The sequence below is a fragment of the Coturnix japonica genome, chromosome 14, assembly GCF_054131305.1.
Source record: "Coturnix japonica strain WE chromosome 14, WE-NBRP24, whole genome shotgun sequence".
Taxonomy (NCBI): domain Eukaryota; kingdom Metazoa; phylum Chordata; class Aves; order Galliformes; family Phasianidae; genus Coturnix; species Coturnix japonica.
The window spans coordinates 7,058,551-7,078,274 of NC_140676.1; the positions used below are offsets into that span (position 1 = coordinate 7,058,551).

Below are 19,724 nucleotides of genomic sequence, written 5' to 3' on the forward strand. Positions count from 1 at the left end.
AGAGGGCATGGGACATTTCCCCACCTTGGCCACCCCATGCCCAGAGATGTCCCCCCTGTCACAGCACACCGCGATGCCCAAGTACGGTGCACGGAGCAATGGGTTTGGTGCTGCACGGCCCAGCGGCATCGCCATCCTGCATCCCCCTGCCCTGCCCAGCTGCAGCGGCAGCTCCGCTCCTTCCTCGCTCTTTGTTAAGCGCTGAATTCATCTGACAACTCAAAGGGAGCGAGCGAGGGAAGAGACCTCGTGGCCGCAGCGGCCGCAGCGGTTCCCCGGCTCCCCCTCTGCCCTCATTTGCAATGCTTGAGTGGGGATTTCTCTATTTACTAAGCTAACAATGTGGGTTCCCAGGGCCGGGGCTGATGATGACATCCCGGCGCTGGTGGGTGGTGGGGCCGGGGGGGGATTGCATAATGCCGAGGCGGGCGTGGGAAACCCAAGCATCTGCGAGCAAAGTCCCTGCCAGCCGCTTTGAGCAGGGCTCAAAGGGCTCCCGGGGACCCGGTGCAGAGCGCCAGGCGTGGGAGAGGCTGAAGCCCGAGCGATGGCGCGTCCCCGCGGGCACACCATGGCCCCAACGTCGGCTCCGTGCCCGGAAGGGTTAACGCAGGTCTCCTCATTACAGGGTTAAGGGGGAGATGGCACTTGCAAATCCCTCAATTACCCAGGCCAGAAGGCTGCTCAGGAAGAGCTTTATTAACGGTCGCCGTCTTCATTAACCGCTTCTCAACAGCTGCCTAATTACGGCCGCCATTAGACTTGGCGGGGTCTCCCCACCATCGCCCTGACCCCCGGCCCTCTGATTAACCTTAATTACCCTTCCTCGGCCGGGTGCTCACCTGAGCAGGGCTGGGGCTGGGGCTCGGGGCTGCCTAATTGCGGGGGCACGGGGAGGGGGCCGGCGGCCGCCCGCCCGCTGCACGCCAGATGTTCGGCGCTGAAAAGCAGAGGGCTGCCCTCGCACTGAGCTAAGTGGTGGCAATGAGATCGCTAGCAGGGCATTGAGGGAGGCGCTGAAAGGCGCTCCCACCTGAGCCGATGGGGCCGGGCGGGCTTTGTTGGCGAGGAAGGCTGCGACAAGGGACGGGCAATGGGAGCCTTGGGTTGCACTACATCACAGGGCCTCCTTGTGCTGTCAGGGGTGAGGGGATGGGATGACCCTCGAGGGATAGGGGATGTTGTACGTGGGGGCTGCACACACTCTGTACTTTGGGCTGTCCCTCATGGCAAGGCCATGACGGAGGTCACAGTGGGGTGAAGCCCTGCGGCCTACCATTTCTACCCAAGTGCACAGCCACCAGCAGCTCAGAGCAGCCCTGAGCATCTCAGCTGAGCCCAGGGTCATCCCCAGCCTTCTCTTCCTGTGACACCGCTCACAGCCATGACAGCAGTGGCTTGGGATGGTGCGGCCTTCTCCTGCCTGCTGGGCCTCCTCCCCAAGAGCCGCCACAAAGGGACGGCTGCTGCTTTTCTTCTCTCCATCACTGAATGTGGTGAAGTGCAGCTCCTCGTTTGCAGAGAAAATGGAGACTCTTTTTCCATCTCCTGCTCGGTGAGATGCCCCACCACCTTCTTCTGCCACCCCTCCTCCCCAGCGCACACCTCCCTTTTGGGATCGGAAAAAAAAAAAAAAAAAGAAAAAGAAATAGATAATAAAGTTCTTATTTCCACCACATTTGCCATTTCCTGGTCTAAGTAAAGAGTGTCATAAGAGTGACAAGCTAAAAGCCACTGATTACTGTGGATTCATGGCATTTATTCTCCTCGTGAAAAGAGCAAACATCAGAAATAATGTGGTCCGGCCTGCCTCAGAGCCTAACCCTGCAATTAATCAGCATTCATGTGCAGAAGGTGCACGAGCATCTGATATGCAGAGAGGGAGTAATTAAAGGCAGATGCAATCCCCGCTTCCCGCAGGCCTGGGGAGGGCGAGCAGCCCCCACCAGCTCTGTGCCCCCACCCCATCCCCTGTCCCTGGTCACCCCTCTGCACCTTGGCTGGAGGCTTTGGGGTCGAGCCTTGCTCTGGTTTTGCAGCAGGAACAGGGATGCGCACCCCACGCTGTGTTCCCAGCAGCACTGGGTATGGCTTTCCATCCAAGTGTTGCATCCAAGGGGAGCGACATGCAGAGGGAGGATTTGGGTTAGGCGGTATTTAGGCGAGCTTCCGATGCCTTGAACCCTGACACGGCTCGGTGACACCGTGAGGAGGGGCGAGGTCCCCGCGGGCTGCTCGGGGCTGGGCCCTGCCCGGCACTATCGCTGTCCTCCTCCCGTCGGGGTCTGCACCGCTGCTCCCGCTGATCCTGTCGAGACCTTTAATCCGTGGGGGATCAGCAAATTAATCCACTAAAGCATGAAGGGCCTGAGCTGTGTTTAATCGCTCCCTTTTGTGTCGGGGGACGGCTAAATGACCATACAAGAGAAAAACCCACAGAGGGGTCAGAGGGGAGGCGGTGGGCGATTAACCCCCGTCACCTCCCTGCCGGCTGCGGCGCGGGGTGAGATGGAGCCGATCCCACTCCCTGCGTCCCCGCGATGCTGGCGGTGAGTGTGCGGTGCTCGGCAGCCCCCGGCCACTTCCCATCCGCGGGTGAGAGGTCTCGGCCCGGCTCCCAGCGGACGCGCTGTTATCACGGCAATTACACCCCGATGTGCCCTCTGGGAGCTATTTGGGCCGAGGGGTCAGCAGGGCTGACTGTGGCCGCATCCTCCCCTTGTTCCCGGGGAGGAGGCTGTGCAAGGCTGCGGCGCGTATTGTGCCACGGTGGATGCTCACGGTTGGCACCCTTCAAAAATATCCATGGGGGGAAGCAGTGCCACCACCTCCCCCTCACCATCCTCACACTGTGAAACCCTCGGCCCCGCAGGCCACAACATGGGCGCTGCAGCCCCCTCGGCCCTCCCCCCAATTTGCTTCAAAAGGAGAATAACCTGCAATATCTATATATTTTTTTTTCCCCCTCCTTTCTGGAAACTAATGGACTCCTTAAATAGCAAAAATTGCACCCTGTAATTAAGATCTTGCTTTTTAAATGATTAATCATTCTAACCCCTTCCAGCGGCATCCCACTTACTGCTGCTCTCATATTGAAATGCAGATCTGAGAGGGAGGGAGCCGAGCAGGTCTGCGGAGAGGAGCAATTAAATCTTCCAGCTGTCGCTGGTCCACCATCCTCCTGTGTTTTGGGAGCCCCAGGCTCTATCCATTGGGGTTTGCTCTAGACCTCAACCCACATCTCCAATTTTGACCCTCTGATCTCCCTACATCCAACCCATCTTTTTGTCTGTTGTCTCCTGTTTTCTGGGCTCAGTGATACCTCCTCACTGCAAGGTCTGACCTTATTTTACCTGGGGGAAAAAATAGTGACCTATCTGTTATTTGTTTTGGTTTGGTCTGTTTTATTTTCCAGGTGAAGGGAGAATGATATCATTAATATGGGACCATGGAGAGCTCTTAACCTCTGTGCCTGCACCAGGTCTCTCCTCCCAGCCTCCTCTTGGTCTTTCTTGGTATGGCACCCAGACATCAAAAACAAAAGACACTCATTAACACAGGTCCCTTGCAAAGGCTTCCCCACAACCCGGACCTATCACCTCCCTCATTCACACCTCCCTGGGACAAGGCACTGGGTTTCTTAGGAGACTTTGGTGAGGAAACATCACAGCTGCGTAGAAAGCACAGCCAGAAGAAGCTCCTCCAGCTCCAGTCCCACCTGCATTCTCTGCCCAGGCTGGGCACGATCCTTTAGATGTTGTCTCTGATGTTTTCAGCCCATTGAGGTGGACATACGGGTGGGTGAATGTCAGCCAAGGGAAATATTCCTGGCTTCATTCTGCTGGTTTGGGAAAGACACAGACTCTCTTGAGGAAGGACCTGGGATGTGCTTTTTGATTTTAACCTTCTCCAACAAAACTCATCCCTGTCCTCCCTCTATGCTGTTCTCTCTCAATAACGATCCCAAGGTGGAGAAGGGTGCTCCCCATGGGGTGGCAATGACACAATGGCAATGACACTGATCCCCACCCTCATCCACCTGCCATGAAGATATCTGAGAGGGAAGAAGGTCCCTAGATTCTCCCTATGGAAAGATGCTTTGGTCCTTGTGGTCATCAGGGCAGCTTATTATAGTGGGCACAACGTGCTCTGGAACTTTATTTCCTGCTCAGCTAGAGGCCCTTTTCCTACAACAAAATGGAGACAACATCAACAGGCTGTGCAATAAAAGATGGGAATATGCAATCTGCCCTTTTGTAGCAGCACCTCTTAGCAGCATTGAATTCCCCATTGCTTGGACACTCTCATATAGGTTGTGATCTCCCAAGCACCTGATGGTCCTCTGGGATTTGAAAGCCTTAAATGCCCACTTTGTTCATGTTTTGGCTTTGGTTTGGCTGGGGAAACTGCTTAGGCAGACTGGTGTGGAAAGATTCCAGGGCCAGCTGGCTCTGGGCTTGTGCATCTGAGAGCACTGGGAGGGTACGGAGGGACCTGATGGGCCCAGATTTCTGAGCACCAGCAGGAAAGTGGTAAAAACCCACCAAGCTCACTATTTACGGGTCCCTGCATCTCCACACGGCCCCTTTCTTCTTTGCCTTTGCTTTCCTCTTTTTACTCTTTGCCCAGGCTCCAAGGCACAGGACCCCAACCCATCCCCAAGCCCCCTCCTCACCGTCATTTGCATTTCCACCAGCCTTGATTAATGCCAGAGCCTGTTTATAGAGTTACAATCTCCAAATTAGGTTGCCGAAGGCATCCCGGGCCAGCCCTGGAAAAATCTCAGTGGCTGAAAGGAGCCATAACTAAGCCTTAAGCAGACGTCTTTATTCAGCTGTAATTGACGTTTAACAGACGTCTGTAACTTCGTCTGGACTTATTAAAAAAAAAAAAAAAAAAGGAAAAAAAAAAAAAAAAGGAAAAAAAAAAGTTCTCCCCTCTCTTTATGTTCCCCCCTTTTATCCAGCAGTCAAAAGTGTAAGAAACCACCACACAGCCCCACTCGGTCAGCGTGCAGCAGGGGCCGTGACAATAGTGGCGCTGAGACAAAGCCGCAGCCCACGCTGCACACACTGGCGCCTTGTATGTCTATTTACCTCCTAGAGTGGTTTATGCTAATTTATTGGCGAGCGGAGACCACTTCTGCATACTGATTCGCCTTCCCGTCTTCTCAAATGGGGGCCCTTGTCTGTAGAGGGGGCAGTGGGGCGATACCCTCACAGTGGCACCCCAAATAATGATGATCGGCACCCATTGGTCCCTATCATTTGTCCCCCATGTCCTCCCAACCAAACCGCTGCCTCCATGGCGCGGTGGCTTTTTGGTTTGGTCCCTTTTGATGATGCATGGGGACAGTCTGGATTCTTGAGCTATACCAAGGGAACCAAAGCATGGGATGGAACCATGGGCACAGATAGATCTGCTATAGATAGCTGTGGAGATAGCAGAATTTTCATGTAAATATCTCTGCTGTGTGCCTGTTCTGCTGACATGTGTGAGTATGGGAGGGTGCGCACAAAGTCAGGAAGACACTAGAAATCAGGATAAAATTATTTGCTTCTTTCCTGAGTGCTTACATTGTGTACTATTCTTTGCTGCACAATGGTTTATTTCAGCACCGGGACATGAATTCTCAGCTCGGGTTTTGCTGACTGTTCCATGAAGACAGATTTGCCTTTCTCCTTCTAGAAGATGTGGTGTTGGGAAAAGCCCCCGTGCTGCCCATGGGTTTGGCATGGTAGGTGGACAGCTGGGCCCTGTTAGTGGAGCTTTCTGGGGGCATTTCAGTGCACAGTGGAAGAATAAATGGATCCTGGTGCTTGAAGAGTTCCAGCAGAAATGCAAAGCTCTCAGCACTGAGACCCTTCCAAGCACTGGTCCCAGCAAAGCCAAGGCCAGGAGAAATGAGCGAGGTAAAAATAATGAAGTCAGGAGCACTCCATGTTGTGCTGGAGGCGTGTGACCTGCAGCACATATAGGTCCTAGACATCGCTGCCATCAAGATGGGAAGGCTGGGGACAGTCAGATGCAAGTCCTTACATCCACGAAGTATTGTGTGAGGTGACTGCAGACTGCACCATGAAGGAAGGGCCAGTCTGTCCTGGCTGCACAGCAAGGCAAAGACCTGCCATCATACCACACTGGAGGACAGCTCATCTTGCCAGAAAAGCCATTTTTTTTTCAGCTGCTTTGTGCTGCTTGAGCTCCGGAAAGGAGCTGTATCGCAGGCACAGATCCGGCCTTTTGTGTTTCAAACCCAATGGCTGGGGGGTTTCTTTCCTCTTGGTGCTGCTCAGAGCAGCAATAACTCTCACAGCCCTTCTGGCATCTGGTTCATCTGAAGGAGAGTCCCCTGCTCCCCCCATCCCCCCGACCAGGGCACTGGGAAGGTGCCAGCCCCTAGCCTGGCAGCGGGCAGCCCTGCCTGCATTGCTGCCTTGCAGGAGAGGAAGGGTGTGAGCACTATGGCTTAGCCGAGGGCACCTCATGCTGGCAGCTCAAGAAATCGTCTGGGAGACCTTTGTTTTAGTGATTTCTTTCTCACAGGGTCGACTGGGGCTGGCAGGGGGAGAGGGTGCTCTGGAGCAGCATGGGGCTGCAGGGACCACAAAGCAGGCCCAGGGCTGCACACGGCCCCCCTGCTCCTCTGCCTTGTGTTCCCTTCTCAAACTATAACCAGAAGCACCAATCCATGAAGCCAAATTACTTTTGGTGGCTCTTGCTGGCAGCTTTTGCTTGGCCAGCACTGGAGCATCCTTTAAGGTCACTTCCTCAAAGTCCCTATGCACCCTGATCTAATAAGATACAGGGGCTGTAGTGTCCTCCTTCAGCCACACTGGTGAAACTCACACGTGTTCCAGCACACCCCAAACATTCAGGGCTGAGTTCCCAGCCCTGACACCGCTCAGCAGAGCCTCCTGCATCCTCCCTTCCCCAGGACCAGCAGCGCAGCGGGGGCATCCCTGGGCCTCGCCTGCGAGCTGTTATCTGCCAGTCAAAGGTGGGGGAGAAGAGAACTCCCCCCCCAAAACAAGATGTCTGGTGTGAATCTCCTGATCCCGCTAACCCAAGGGCTTCGTGCAAGCATGCAAGCAACAGCCCTGGGTCTCACTTAGCAACAGGGCACAGAGCAGCCTGTGGCTCGCAGGAGAAAAAAGGGCCTTTTCTTGTCGGTGAAAGATTCATCGCTGGGCTGAAAGTGGCCCCTCCCCTCTTTCAAATACTTGTCAGCGGGGAGAATACAGCTTAGATACTGGGTTGATCAGATCATGGCTAATCTGTTATTCCTGCCCGCTAAAACTGCCGGAAGACTTTCAAACAACTTCACTGGGAGCGTGTGCGGTGAGGGAGCAGGCGGCGGCGCGGAGCCACGGGCAGCCCCAGGGCATCTCCTGCACACTGGGTGCATGGGATGGGCAACTCTGGTCCCCTGAGGCCAGAAGTGATGGGTTGGCCAAAGTGTTCCCTGTGGTGAGAGCTGGGTCCCCGTGGTCCTGCTCCTTCCAGCCTGGTTTGGAGATGCTTGTTGGTGTGGAATGGATGTGCCTGCACAGCTCAGCAGTGCAGGGTAACAAAAGAAGGTGGCCGGCTCTGAGGAAGGTGCCCTCCTGGTTTTGTTCCCTGCCTCTTAGCTGATGAATTTTCAAAGGGAAAAAATAAAATAGACCAGACAAATCAAGCAACTCATATTCAGGAATTTCACATGGTGACCCAGACTCTGCTCTCCCCTACATGGGGGTTGAACCCAGAGGTGCTGTTAGTGGGAGAGGTAGGAGCACACTCACAAATACCTCCTAGCAGCACCTTGGGGACAATGCAGCCTGTGGACCCCTGTCTCTGCTTGGCTGTGCTCTCACTGCCCCTCTTCTCAGTGCTCCAAACACTGCCATGCTGAAAGCCCAGCCAGGGGTCTGGTGTGAGTGAACACAGGCAGTGCGAAGGTGGTGCTTTGGGCTGGGAATTGAATACCAAAACACTTCGGCCCAAACCACGGAAACCGATTGAAAATGCAGGAGGTTTTGTTGTCTCTCCCTAAATGCTGTGCATACCCGAGCATCTTGTCCACGTGCCCTGCTCTGCTCCCTAGCTTTCTCACTACTTTGCCCTGCAGCAAGGACTGCTAGTCCAGAAAGAAGCCTGGATTTAGCCCAGATCTTCCCATTAGGCTCAGCACTAACCATGGTTATTTTGCAGACCGTCAGAGGGACAGCTTTGCCTGTGATTGAAAGGAAAACTCTCCTGAAGTGACCTGAGCTGATGGAGGCTGTTGGTTGGGACACAGGGTTCCCAGTGAGCCTAGGGACAGGCTCACGCCCCAGCAAGCTCCTCTTGGTCAGGAATAATTAATTACCTTCTTGAGGATCTTAGCTTCAGCCCTTCCCTGCTCATACACAAGCCCTGGAGAGGAGGGAGGGAGGAGACGGCAGTGAAGAGGGTAGAGAATTAATTGGACATTGTGTTGGGAATCGCCTCCTGGTTGCTGTCAATCTTGGGAGTGAACAGCCTCTTGTCTCACTCAATAGGAACTTTATATGCTCCTTTAATCCTTCAGTCCGTATTGTCAGGGTTTCCCCCCTCCTCCTGTCTCTCCTTCCCACCGCAGGACTTTTGATGACCCCAGCTGTCTGAGGCAATACAAAGAAGCCCCTTAACAAACACCCTGTGATCTATACAGGCAATAAAGAGGCTCCCCTTGACAAGGATTTGCGGGCAGAATATATGCAAATACTGGGAGGTGGGTGGGGAGGTGTGTCGCAAGAGCTGCTGTGCAGCTTGGCACAGCTCAGGCCCTGCGACCGGGTGAGGAAGGGATGTGGTGCAGGTGAGGGAGGTGACACAAGCAGGAGCCAGCAGGAGAGGGTTCTGGTCATCTGGGCTGCATGTAAAGGCATCCAGGGACATGCAGAGGGACTCCCTGTGACACACATGTACTTTGCTGCCTGCTGTCTTAAGGCAGGGTGGGGAAAGGTGGCCTTTGGTAGCAGTGAGGTGACTGAGAGCCTTGTGTGTGTCTGTCACAGCAGCATCTACAGCTCATGGATGCCTGCAGTTCCTCTCAGTGTCACCATTTTCTCCACGTCCCTGTAGGCACAGGACAACTGGCAGTGCCAGCAGGCAGCTTTGCCTGCTTATAAGGTATGAGAGAGGTAGGCAGCATCTCCTTGTCCATTGATGATGACACCATCTCTCCCTACCATCTCTGTGCTGGTCTTGAGGTTTTGTTCCGTCTCCAGAGCCAGAGGGGTGAATCCCTTGGTGTGGCAGAGGCCAGGCAGCCCTGCAATGAGATGCGAAGCTCAAGAAGCAGCAACACTATGTCTTCATGTCCATCATATGGAGGCCAGAAGTCCTCGCTGAGGCATGGGGTGGCAGCAGCCTGTGGACACGGGGCTGGGTGCGGGCACCGCGTGCTGCTCCACGGCCACCTCCTGAAGTCAGGAGGCCATGCTCCTTCCCATATTAGCACATGAATGGGGCCGGGGGTGGGGGGGAGGCGGGAAGGGGGGCAAGCCCCCACTGTCCACTCAAGCAAACAATTTGGCTAGCAAATTGACATAATTACAAGGGACAGAGAGAAAAGAAAGGCAAGCCCCCTCCCCTGCGCTCCAGAGGGCCCGACCCCTGCCGAGTTACTTAGACCCTTTGTGAGACTCAATGCTAGGTACTGATTAGGGAACGTATGCCCTTTTCAAGGGCCCTAAGTGATTGGCTGCCTTAATCTGATTACAATTTACAGCACTCCTGAAGAAGGGGCTGGAGAGCCTTTCACACAGGCGTGGACGCACCAGGTCCGACACGCACACGCACTCACACCAGCACAAAGGTGCACGGATGGGCACGGCCACGATGCGGCCGGACAGCTGGCACACGTCCCTGAAGGGCACACGCACGTGCAATGCCAGCACGCACCCACAGATATGTGCACATCACTTTGGTGCTTGCTGTGCCAGGGAGTGTGTGCATGTGCTCAGAAGGTGTGTGTGTGTGCTGGGTGTGTGTGTGCATGTGAGGCTGCACCCACACAGCTGCAGCGTGGGCACGGGGACAAGGGGCTCTGCACGCATTTGGGGCATGCAGTGAGCCCACCACAGCCCCAATCTGGGGTTACATCGTATACTTACACCTACACAGACACACACACGAGCACAGACAGAAGCACATGTCCTCTTGCCACATATGGGGACCCTTTGCAAGGATGTGGGGGTCCCCTCCAGTCTGCAGGGCTGTTCTCCAAAATCTCTGCAGCAGCTTGCAGGAGCGGGAGTGTGATCTAAGCCCACCACCTGCCTATTAAAAGCTGGATTAAATGGTGCTGTTCCCCCCCCCCTTCCCGCCCCCTTCCCTCTCTCTCTATCATCCCCTTGGGGAAACCACCATCTTTACATGAGATTTTCTCTCTCTCTCTTTTTTTTAACCTCTTTTCTGCTTCGTGTTCCATAGCTCCCAGGGGATTAGCAGCCAGGCTGGCCCTTCCAGCCTCCTTGAAGGAGGGTTGTTTCAGGCAGCCCCCCCATGGGAACCTGCCCCAGGACAGCTCTGGTCAATGCCTCCGGTGCTTCCCAGCCAATTTGTACCACCTAATCCCCATGGGTATCAACAGCTCCTTTCTCACACCTCCTCCTGCCTGCCAAAGCAGGCCAATCCTCTGCTCCCTGTTGAGAAACCCTCTGTCCACCGCTGGGGCCGTGACCACACTTCAAACGCGCTGGCCCGACCCCGGCATTGTTCATCAGGGAATTAAAAGTGCAAGGCCAGCCCCAGAGAGTGATTTAGGTACTGAGACCAGACTGAGCCCCGCGAGAGCACGGGTAATAAAACGCTTCACTGCCCTGGAGTCTGGGCAATTCAGGTGTCTTCCCACGAGGAGGAGGCAGAGCTCAGAGGACAAGGAGTGGGGTTGGGGCTCCCATCCACATCACAACATGGGGCAGGACTATGTCCTGGTGCTCAGAGATGTATGAGATGGGGGCTAACAGCCTTGCTAAAGCAATGAGGGCTGCTCAGTTTTTTGGCTACTGAATCCCATGGCTGTTTTCAAGCTGTTGCAAAGAGAGACCATAGTGGGACACTGGCTCCCCAGCACGTGTGGGCTGACGTGTCCAAAACCTCGAAGCTTCTCATTTTCCTGTCCCTGTACTGGTTCAAGGTGAAAAGCGTGAGCCAGCTGGACAGTCCAGGGCAGAAGCAAAACTACCCTGGCCGAAGCCTTTTGAGTTATAGACGACAACATCAGCAACTGTTATGAGATAGGGAGATTCGTAGCTCAAGTCTATTAGTTAGGGATGCTGATTCTGCTATATTGAGATACCCCAAGCTCATCCCACAGCAGGCATAGCCAAGGATCCAGGAATGCCCTGTTAGAACAGCAATTTAGCTGAACTTCCTCTTTGACTACAAAGCCGTCTCCCTGCATCCTACGCTGCTGCTGTGCTGGTGATGATTCCTGTGGAGGATTTTAGGCCTTTTCCTTTTTCGCTACTCCTCTTTTTTTTCCCACTACTGAGGTTGTTTCAGGCTAAGCAAAGACAACCTTGGTTCAGAACAGAGCATCTCCTGTGCCTGGCTGTCCCCGTCCCCTCGACATGGCGGGGGAACACAGTGTTTCGGCACCTCCTCCTCTGTCACAATGTTTTTCAGCTCCACCAAGCAAAGTGTCCAATTAGAGCAGAGCCTCTTGCTTCCATCTTTGCCGACATTTAATTAACATGCTGCTGCTGGCAGCCGCTGACAAATTCCAGAAACATGTTGTAAAGGGTTTTTGTCTTTACCCAGCATGGAAAATGAGGGTGTCATATCCCAAGGGGATGTGAATAGCTACTTTTGACTCCCCCCCTCAGGTGTGAGAATTACAGCTAGACACGGTGAAGAGACCTATCAGCCCTCCCACCTCCTTTTTTTCTCTCTCTCTCTTCCCCCCCCCTCTTTTCCTCTCCAGCTCCTCACATATCATGCTGGCAAACACACAGGGTTTAGGCCTGATTTTTATTCCTGTCTTTTTCAGCTTCGGTTGAACCCTGATGTTTTTCCTGGATGGAAGATGGTCCAGTTAACAGATGGAGGCAGCGATCTGTTGTTGGGCCCTTCCCATCAGAACAGGACCACAAAATGGAAAGACTGGTCTGATCACAGAGTCATGGGTTGGAAGGGGCCTTAAAGATCCCCCAGCTCCAACCCCCTGCCATGGCTGTTGTCCTGTTGTCCCCCATCGGACCAGCCTGCCCAGATTCCCATCCAACCTGGCCTTGAGCACCTCCAGGGATGGGGAACCCACAGCTTCTCTGGGCAGCTGTACCAAGGCCTCACCGCCACCCAAATACAGAATTTTTTCCTAATATCTAACCTTAAATTCCCCTCTTTTAGTTTAAAGCCATTTCCCCTTGTCCTATCACCACGTATAAAGTCAGTCCTCCTCCAGCTTATAAACACCCTTCAAGTACTGGGAGCCCACAGTGAGGTCTTCCCAGTCTTCCCTAGCTTGGATGCCGTGCCCCACTGCCCTCCGCTTTCATCAGAGGCCTGTACTATGAAAAAGAGCCATGCTTTTATTTCGTTCATATGAACTAATTACAAAAGTGAACCAGTAGGGAAGTGCGTGTTTCCACCTGCAGCCCTTTCCCCACTAGGCTGTATCCTCACGGGCAGGGCTGTGTTGCTGACATGGCGGCCGCCATCTCCCCGCCCCCGGGAGCAGCCCCGCCATCCCGCTGAGGCGGCGGCATCCCGGCAGCATGGCGGCTCAGGGCGAGGCGGCCTTGTCGGGGTTGTGCATGTGGTACACGTCGCTCTCTTCGTCCTCGGGCACCTGCAGCACGGAGGGACCCGCTCAGCTCCACCGCCCGCCTTCATGCAGAGGGCGGCAGCGCCATCTTGTGCCGCCCGCCACCCCCGGGCCTCACCTCCCAGTAGATGTCATCCTCGAAGCAGTTCTCGTCCGCCGCGTCGCCCCAGATGGGCAGCTTCAGGATGGCTCCTAAAGCAGGGCCGATTGGGGCTGGTTTTGGGGGCTTGTCTCCCACAAACTCCCACCCCATAACCCTGCGAGCACAAGTGGAGGCTGTGGTCTGACCCACGCTATGGCTCGTCCATTGCAACACAAGCGGCAAGGACCCATCCAGCCAAGGCAGAAAAGCATGTGGATGTCTCCATTTCAGCTGCAGGCTCTCACCTCTCCACACTTCATCCCTGCTTACCCACAAGGGTTCCCCCAGCAAAAGCCATCAGCAGAGAAACGACAATGCCGGCTGCCTGGAACCCTCCTTGAATGCTGGGTGTCCGTGTCTTATAGCTGCCAGTGAAGTCGAATGCCTTGATAAACCTACATAGGGTAGAAATTGTGAGGACCGCTCACAATTCCCAGAAGAACACTTGTGAAAGTTTCAAGCTGTCTTACCCTTCCTTTCCATATACATCCTCTGTGGCTGCGGCTGCAGTGATGGCTCCCACAATGCCCCCTATAAGGCCTGGCATACCATGGAGGTTGTGGATGCCACATGTGTCCTGGATGTGTAACTTGGACTCCAAAACAGGCTGAAGGAGAGGGAGGTAGAGAGAAATCAGAGGAATGAGCATAGCCCTGGAAATAATTAGTTCCTTCCATGGAGGACTGGGATAAGTAGAGCAAGAAAAGTGGTATTGTGTGTCTCATTCTAGAGGTAAGGACTGATAGAGAAATATTTGAAACGAGCTCAGGACAAAATAAGAGCTCTCCTCCACTTTCCAGTTAGGAGACTGAGCCTTACTTGGCATTTTGAGGCAGAAAATGGAGTCACGAGTGCATCTCCATAAGGGACAGTGGAAAGCAGGAACCCTCAAAGGGAAGTGAATCCATTCCTGGTCTCCTCAACAGAACCAGGGCTGCGGACCCCCAGAGCAGCACTCACCGTGAGGTAGACATACCCCACTGTGGACACAATGCCACAGATGAACCCAACGATGAGGGAGCCATATGGGGTCAACATCATCTCCGCACTGGTGCCCACAGCCACTCCACCAGCCAGCGTTGCGTTCTGGATGTGGACCTGGAGGAGTAACCACTCTGTCTTGGCATCTCAGAGAAAACACGGTTGTTCAAACTGTTTGCAAATGGTAAAGCAGGAGAATCAGCTCTGAAAATACTTCCAGAGGAAATGTTGGGGCCCACTTTCCTGCTTGCTGGTGAAAAACAAGAGGACAAGAACAGGCAGCCTCTGTCTGTAGCACAGGCACACATAGACTCCCACTCTCCATACCACACACGTTCTTTGCATCCACCAATCTGGGTGGGGAATTGTGATGAGATGGAAATTGTCTCAGCCATGTGTCACTCCAGCTCTGCTGTCACACACTGTGCACCCACACACATAACACATACAAGTCAGCCCCCCGATTGCTCACAAGCTGCTGCACAAGGCCCTGCTCAGCTTGCTGGAGAGTGCTGCCAAACATGGCTCTGCATTATGCCCATCAGTAGCTCTCCTGGGAGAGTAAACGCAGCCCTTGTTGTGCCCTCAGCCCATCACATGCAGGGACAGCACCAGCTTGCATTGTGAAAACATCAGGATTCACTTCCCACCTGCTTGTTTCAGTGCAGCCTGAGTTTTTGGCTGGAGGCCGATCGCACCAACACACTGTGAAACCCATTGCAGCAAAGGACAAGTCTCACTCAATTCCTGGGCTCTTGGTCAAATCCATTGCGAGTTCCCTGGGTAGTGTAGTGCTCTCTGATCCCAGCTTACCATGTCAAGCTTGCCCTTCTTCTGCAGCATGCTGGAGAAGGCCACTGTGGTGAGGACACAAGCAGCCAGGGAGCAGTATGTGTTAATGGCAGCCCGATGCTGGGCATCCCCATGTTCAGAAATGGCTGAGTTGAAACTGGGCCAGTACATCCACAGATATAGGGTACCTGTTGGGATGGGGAGGGGGAAGCAAAAAAGAAGTGAAAAGAAAGAATATTGAGGTTGGAAAAAGCCTCTAAAGGAGGTGAAGTTAAATTCCCTAGTCATGATGCCCCAGTGCTGTGCCCTCCATGATGGGACCAGCACCAGAATGGGCTTGCAGTGAAGAGGAACCAAAATGCTGCCTTGTCTTCACAGGCACCATGTTAGCCCAACCATTAGTGAGGGGAGATGAGTAGTTCCAAGGTGTTGAAAACTAGGATGCAGAGCTTCTTGTCCCAGCCCTGGGCTTTGGTCTGGTTTCCCCAGAGACATGGGAGGGAACAGCTCTCTGCAGCTGACTGGTACACATATACCAGTGCCACAGAGGTTATGGCTGACTCACCAATCATAGCAAAGAGGTCAGAATGGTACACAGAGCCCTCCTTGTCTTTACTCTGCTCCAGGTTGGGTCTGTATAGGAAACGGGTCACAGTGAGGCCGAAGTAGGCTCCAAAGGTGTGAATGGTCATGGAGCCACCTGCGTCCTTAACCTGCAGCCATGGGAAAGCAGAGGTTCATTTCTGGAGATGAGGTGTGTTCTACATCATGCCCAGCTTGTCTACCCATCTGTCTTTCCAGTCTGCACTCAGTCTTGGGGAGAAGGGGTCTGTCTAAAGCTTACGTGAAGCAGGTTGAGGAGGATGTACTCATTCACTGCAAAGAGTGTGACTTGAAACAAAGTCATGATGAGGAGCTGTACGGGGCTGGTTTTGCCCAGGATGGCTCCAAAGGCAACGCACACAGAACCCACGCAGAAATCAGCATTGATCAGGCTGGAAGAGAGGAAGGAATATTGTGATTCTCTAAGAAAATGCTCTTCCATAATTACTCACCCTCACCCACACCAAACTCTAGAAGATCCCACTGTAAGGCATATAGTTGATTAAGAGCCAGCCCTGGGTTTCACAGTGACTTTTCTCCCAACTTGACCTGTCCAGTTATGGAGCTTTCATCCAATTTGTTTAAATAATGAGAATGAAGGATCTTATGTGTTCTTAACCTTGGGGTCTGTGGTGCTCTGCTTGGGTATTAAGAGATGGCACACATCTCACATTTCTCATGTAACAGTACCACCATCATACAGGTACCTGTGGACTAAAAGGTGGAAAGCAAGTGGGGTTATGCAGAAGGAAGATAACATTTTGGAGGCTGTAATTTGCACATAACACAAGGATAGGCACTGGCTCTTATCCCAGCTCTTCCATCGCACAGTCAAGAGGTGGCATCCCAGAGCCCATGTCCCTCCTTACTTTTCCACTCCAATAAGGATCTTCCCATTCTGGAAAGAGTGGAACCAGCCTTGCATCAGGAGAGCCCATTGGATCCCAAAAGCTGCAAGGAGGAAATTGAATCCAACAGCTCCGAATCCATAACGCTTGAGGAATGTCATGAGGAAGCCAAAGCCCACAAAGATCATCACGTGGACATCCTGGAAAGCTGTGCACAGGGAGGGAATTATTAGCATTGAGGAGAAGGCAGAGCTGGGTGTCTTTTGAATTTAGCAGTGAAAACAAACAATGGTGGCAGTAAGGAAAAAAATCAAGGAGAAATGCATGCATTTGGCTCATGTCCTCCCATTTCTAAGTCTGAAAATGACTTGGCTTTTGGAAACTGGCTTTTTGGTGAAAACGTTCAGTTTTCAAACCTAAATATCTTTGTTGCAAGCCATGTGCAAGATAAAGTATTTCTTTAAACCTTGTGAATGGTCATTTTGGGTAAGCCTATGCAATATAGGGTCCTGGTGACGGCTCAGTGCGAGCACTTAGGGAAGAGACAAGAACAAGGGAAGTTTACAAACATGTTTTTATTTGCCACAGAAATCAGTGGCAAGATACCTTTGCTATGATACCTATGCTATCCCACCTTGTGGGATTTTGAGTGCTTAAAGCAGAGAGACACGGTTCTTCCAACAAGTGCTCATACCTGCTAACTGGAGCCCCTCAGATGCCCTTCCCTGGGGGAAACTATACCTGCATGAGCCTCTTGAGGGAAATTCTTGGAGCGATAAACCTGCTGTACTTCTTAATGCTAAACGTTTATTTCAGATAAGCATCACTTTGCAATTAAGTGAGCTGAAATGCTGCATAATTACAATCTGAACCATGCAGACCCTCACACTGGAGGCCACTCCAGTATAAAGAGCAGGAGATGTAATAAGCTCAGGGCAGAGAAAATTCAGTGATTAAGGATCTGCTGTGCCCCTGACCCTGTGCTGGCCCTAAGGCATGTTGGCCATCCAGCAACCCTGGACCCCCTCCTGCAGGGATGGTGGGGCTGTACCTGCTACCTCCGCTGTGCTCCAGGTGAGGATTTGGGTGTGTGTCTCAGCTTCTGCCCTCTGGTGCTTTACAAGACCTTGCAGCTTGTGTAAGGACAAACGTTTGGACAGGCTCCATGTAGTGTCAGGTTGTGGAGACAGATTAATTTGTTTGCTTTCAGAAATGTCCCCACACCTATGAAATTACTCATGAGAGATGAAGGAGACTAGACCTGCAGGTGACCCTGCTCAGCTGAAGTCTCTTCTTGTGATCTTCTCTGCACGTCCTAAGAAATAGTCTTCTTAACTCTAGTTCTAACCATGCAGTCACACACACTTTCCCTCTGCAGCTATATTTCTTTTCTCATCACCTTTCTCCTAAAGCATTTTTCTAAATCTTGCCTTTTTTTTCCTTTGGAAGAATAATACTTGTGTTACAGGCAGCCCAGGTGCTGCCATGCTCAAGAGATATTGTGACCTTGCTTTTGTGGGAAGGCAATTGCAGTCACTATCCAGAGGTGGTGTTTGGGCTTTGAGAATACTAACTGTGCTGAAGGATCTCATTTCTTTTCCCTGGAGAGCAGATGATTCACTCACTATGGAGTATCAATGTGTGATTATAAATTAGAAGAACACGTCGTGTTGCCTAGAGTTGAACTGGCAGCCCTGGCAATGGGCACCAATGGCACAACGGCACAAACATCCTACAGTAACTAATCATCTCAGGCTGTCACTGCTCACCCACTGCAACATCTTTGGATGGGTCCTACAGGCTGTAGCAGTCACAGATTTGATAACACAAACGATCCTTGGGTGTTTAGCCACTGCATTCTCTTCTAAACAGAGCTGGATGGACATGGGTGTCATGGTTCTTGACCTCTCTGCTGCACTCCTGTCCTGTCAGAGATTACAGCAGCACTGGGGCACTGCTGCTGCTTCACACCAACCAGCTGAGGAGTTTTGCAGGCAAATCCTTCTCTGAACCAGTTAATCCTCAGCAGCTACAGGTTTCTATAGCTCCTTTGATTTAGCAGGTGTTTTTTAATGGAAATATTCTAAATAGATGCATGACTCAAGCCTGTTGCTTCCTTGGAAACAATTGCCTACAGAAGCAGCCTGTTCCCATCAGCTCACAAAGAAGATGACCAGCCCTAGAGATCAAAGCCAGCCAAGTGTACCACCTGGCCAGAAAAGCTTTGACCACCTGAGCGATCCCCATGGCAATAAGGCATAGTGACCGAAGGACAATGGGAGGCTGGCAGGTTGGGAGGACTCATCAAAATGGTAGCAGCTAAAGGGTAATTTGCTAGTGAGGGGGAGGGTGTAGGAAAAGGGGGAAGATGTCACAGGATCTCGACAGCCGTTTCTCTGTATGTACAAGGAAGCCAAGAGAGGGGGCAGCGAGCTGAAACTTGCAGGGTGCTGAGAATGCGTCAGCCCTATTCCTGGAGAAAAGACATCACGTACTGGTGGCACCCTGTCAACAGATCCCCAGAGCACTGGATGGCCACGAGGTTCTTCTCTCATGCTTTGGGGCACCCTAAAGCAGTGTCAAGGTAAAGCCTAACTCCTCAGCAGTCATCAGAGACATCACCTCTGACAGATTCTGTCCCAAACCAGATTTAACTGGGAAAGACAAATAAAGCACTTAAGAACTCAGGACTACTATCCTGAAACCTGCTTATCACCTTTTCCCAAAACCCTTGGGTCAACAACAGATAGGACAGGATGGGATGGGATGGGATGGGACGGGACGGGACGGGACAGGATGGGATGGGATGGGATGGGATGGGATGGGATGGGATGGGATGGGATGGGATGGGATGGGATGGGATGGGATGGGAGAGGATGGTGGCCAGCCAGCACTGGGACTGGGCTTCCTGAATACTCACAGGGGTATCGGAAGTAGAAATCATTCTCAATGTCACTGGTAATGTTCATTTCATGCTTCTCTTCCTCCCAGTGTGCATCTGCTTCAGGGCCGAAGCGCACAAAGACACCGAAGAGGATGATCATTGCCACTTCCCAGAGGAGGCAGATGAGTGGGAGCCGCCAGCGCATGTAGGTGTTCTTTGCCATCCCCTGGTGCCTCGGCCGCTCCATCCGCAGGGACGCCTGGGGCCCTGGCACAGTGTGTCAGCCTGTGTCCCCTGTGCCCTTGGAGAGTGACATATATATGTTGGGGAGCGCAAGGTGGGGCCCAGGGAGGTGCCTCCAGCAGGATCACATTTCAGATGCGGGAGGCTCCAGGCTCGCTCTCTGCTCTCACCCTCCTTCCTCTCTGGGAGGGAGGACGGGGCTCCAGCACCTCTTCTCCCAGCGGCTTGCAGCAGTAATGAGCCCTGCCTCCCCAGGACTCCTAGCTATGGAGCCTGGGTGTCCAGCCCCCTGCTCAGTCCTGCCCCACACCCCTTCCTGTCCCCTTCCTGGTCCTGGGCCAGGCATCCTGACCTTGCCACCCTAGCTGCCTCCCTGCCTGCATCAAGTCCTTTTCCTGTCACCGCTGGTCCTGCTCTGCAAATGCCCTTTCCCAGCACCTCTACTGAAGACAC

At 53.0% G+C, this 19,724-nt stretch overlaps 1 protein-coding gene across 1 annotated transcript; it reads right to left on the reverse strand.

Moving 5' to 3' along the window:
- Positions 1–12,519: 12,519 nt before the first annotated feature.
- Positions 12,520–19,539, reverse strand: RHCG (Rh family C glycoprotein). The gene is made up of 10 exons (XM_015873057.3): positions 19,065–19,539; positions 16,166–16,352; positions 15,538–15,688; positions 15,259–15,406; positions 14,715–14,881; positions 13,881–14,018; positions 13,391–13,527; positions 13,191–13,315; positions 12,897–12,970; positions 12,520–12,802 (listed from the first exon to the last, which is right to left on the reverse strand). Exons 1-10 carry the CDS (start codon positions 19,273–19,275, stop codon positions 12,737–12,739), a joined length of 1,404 nt encoding a protein of 467 aa, XP_015728543.1. The 5' UTR covers positions 19,276–19,539; the 3' UTR covers positions 12,520–12,736.
- Between the last annotated feature and the right edge of the window lie 185 nt (positions 19,540–19,724).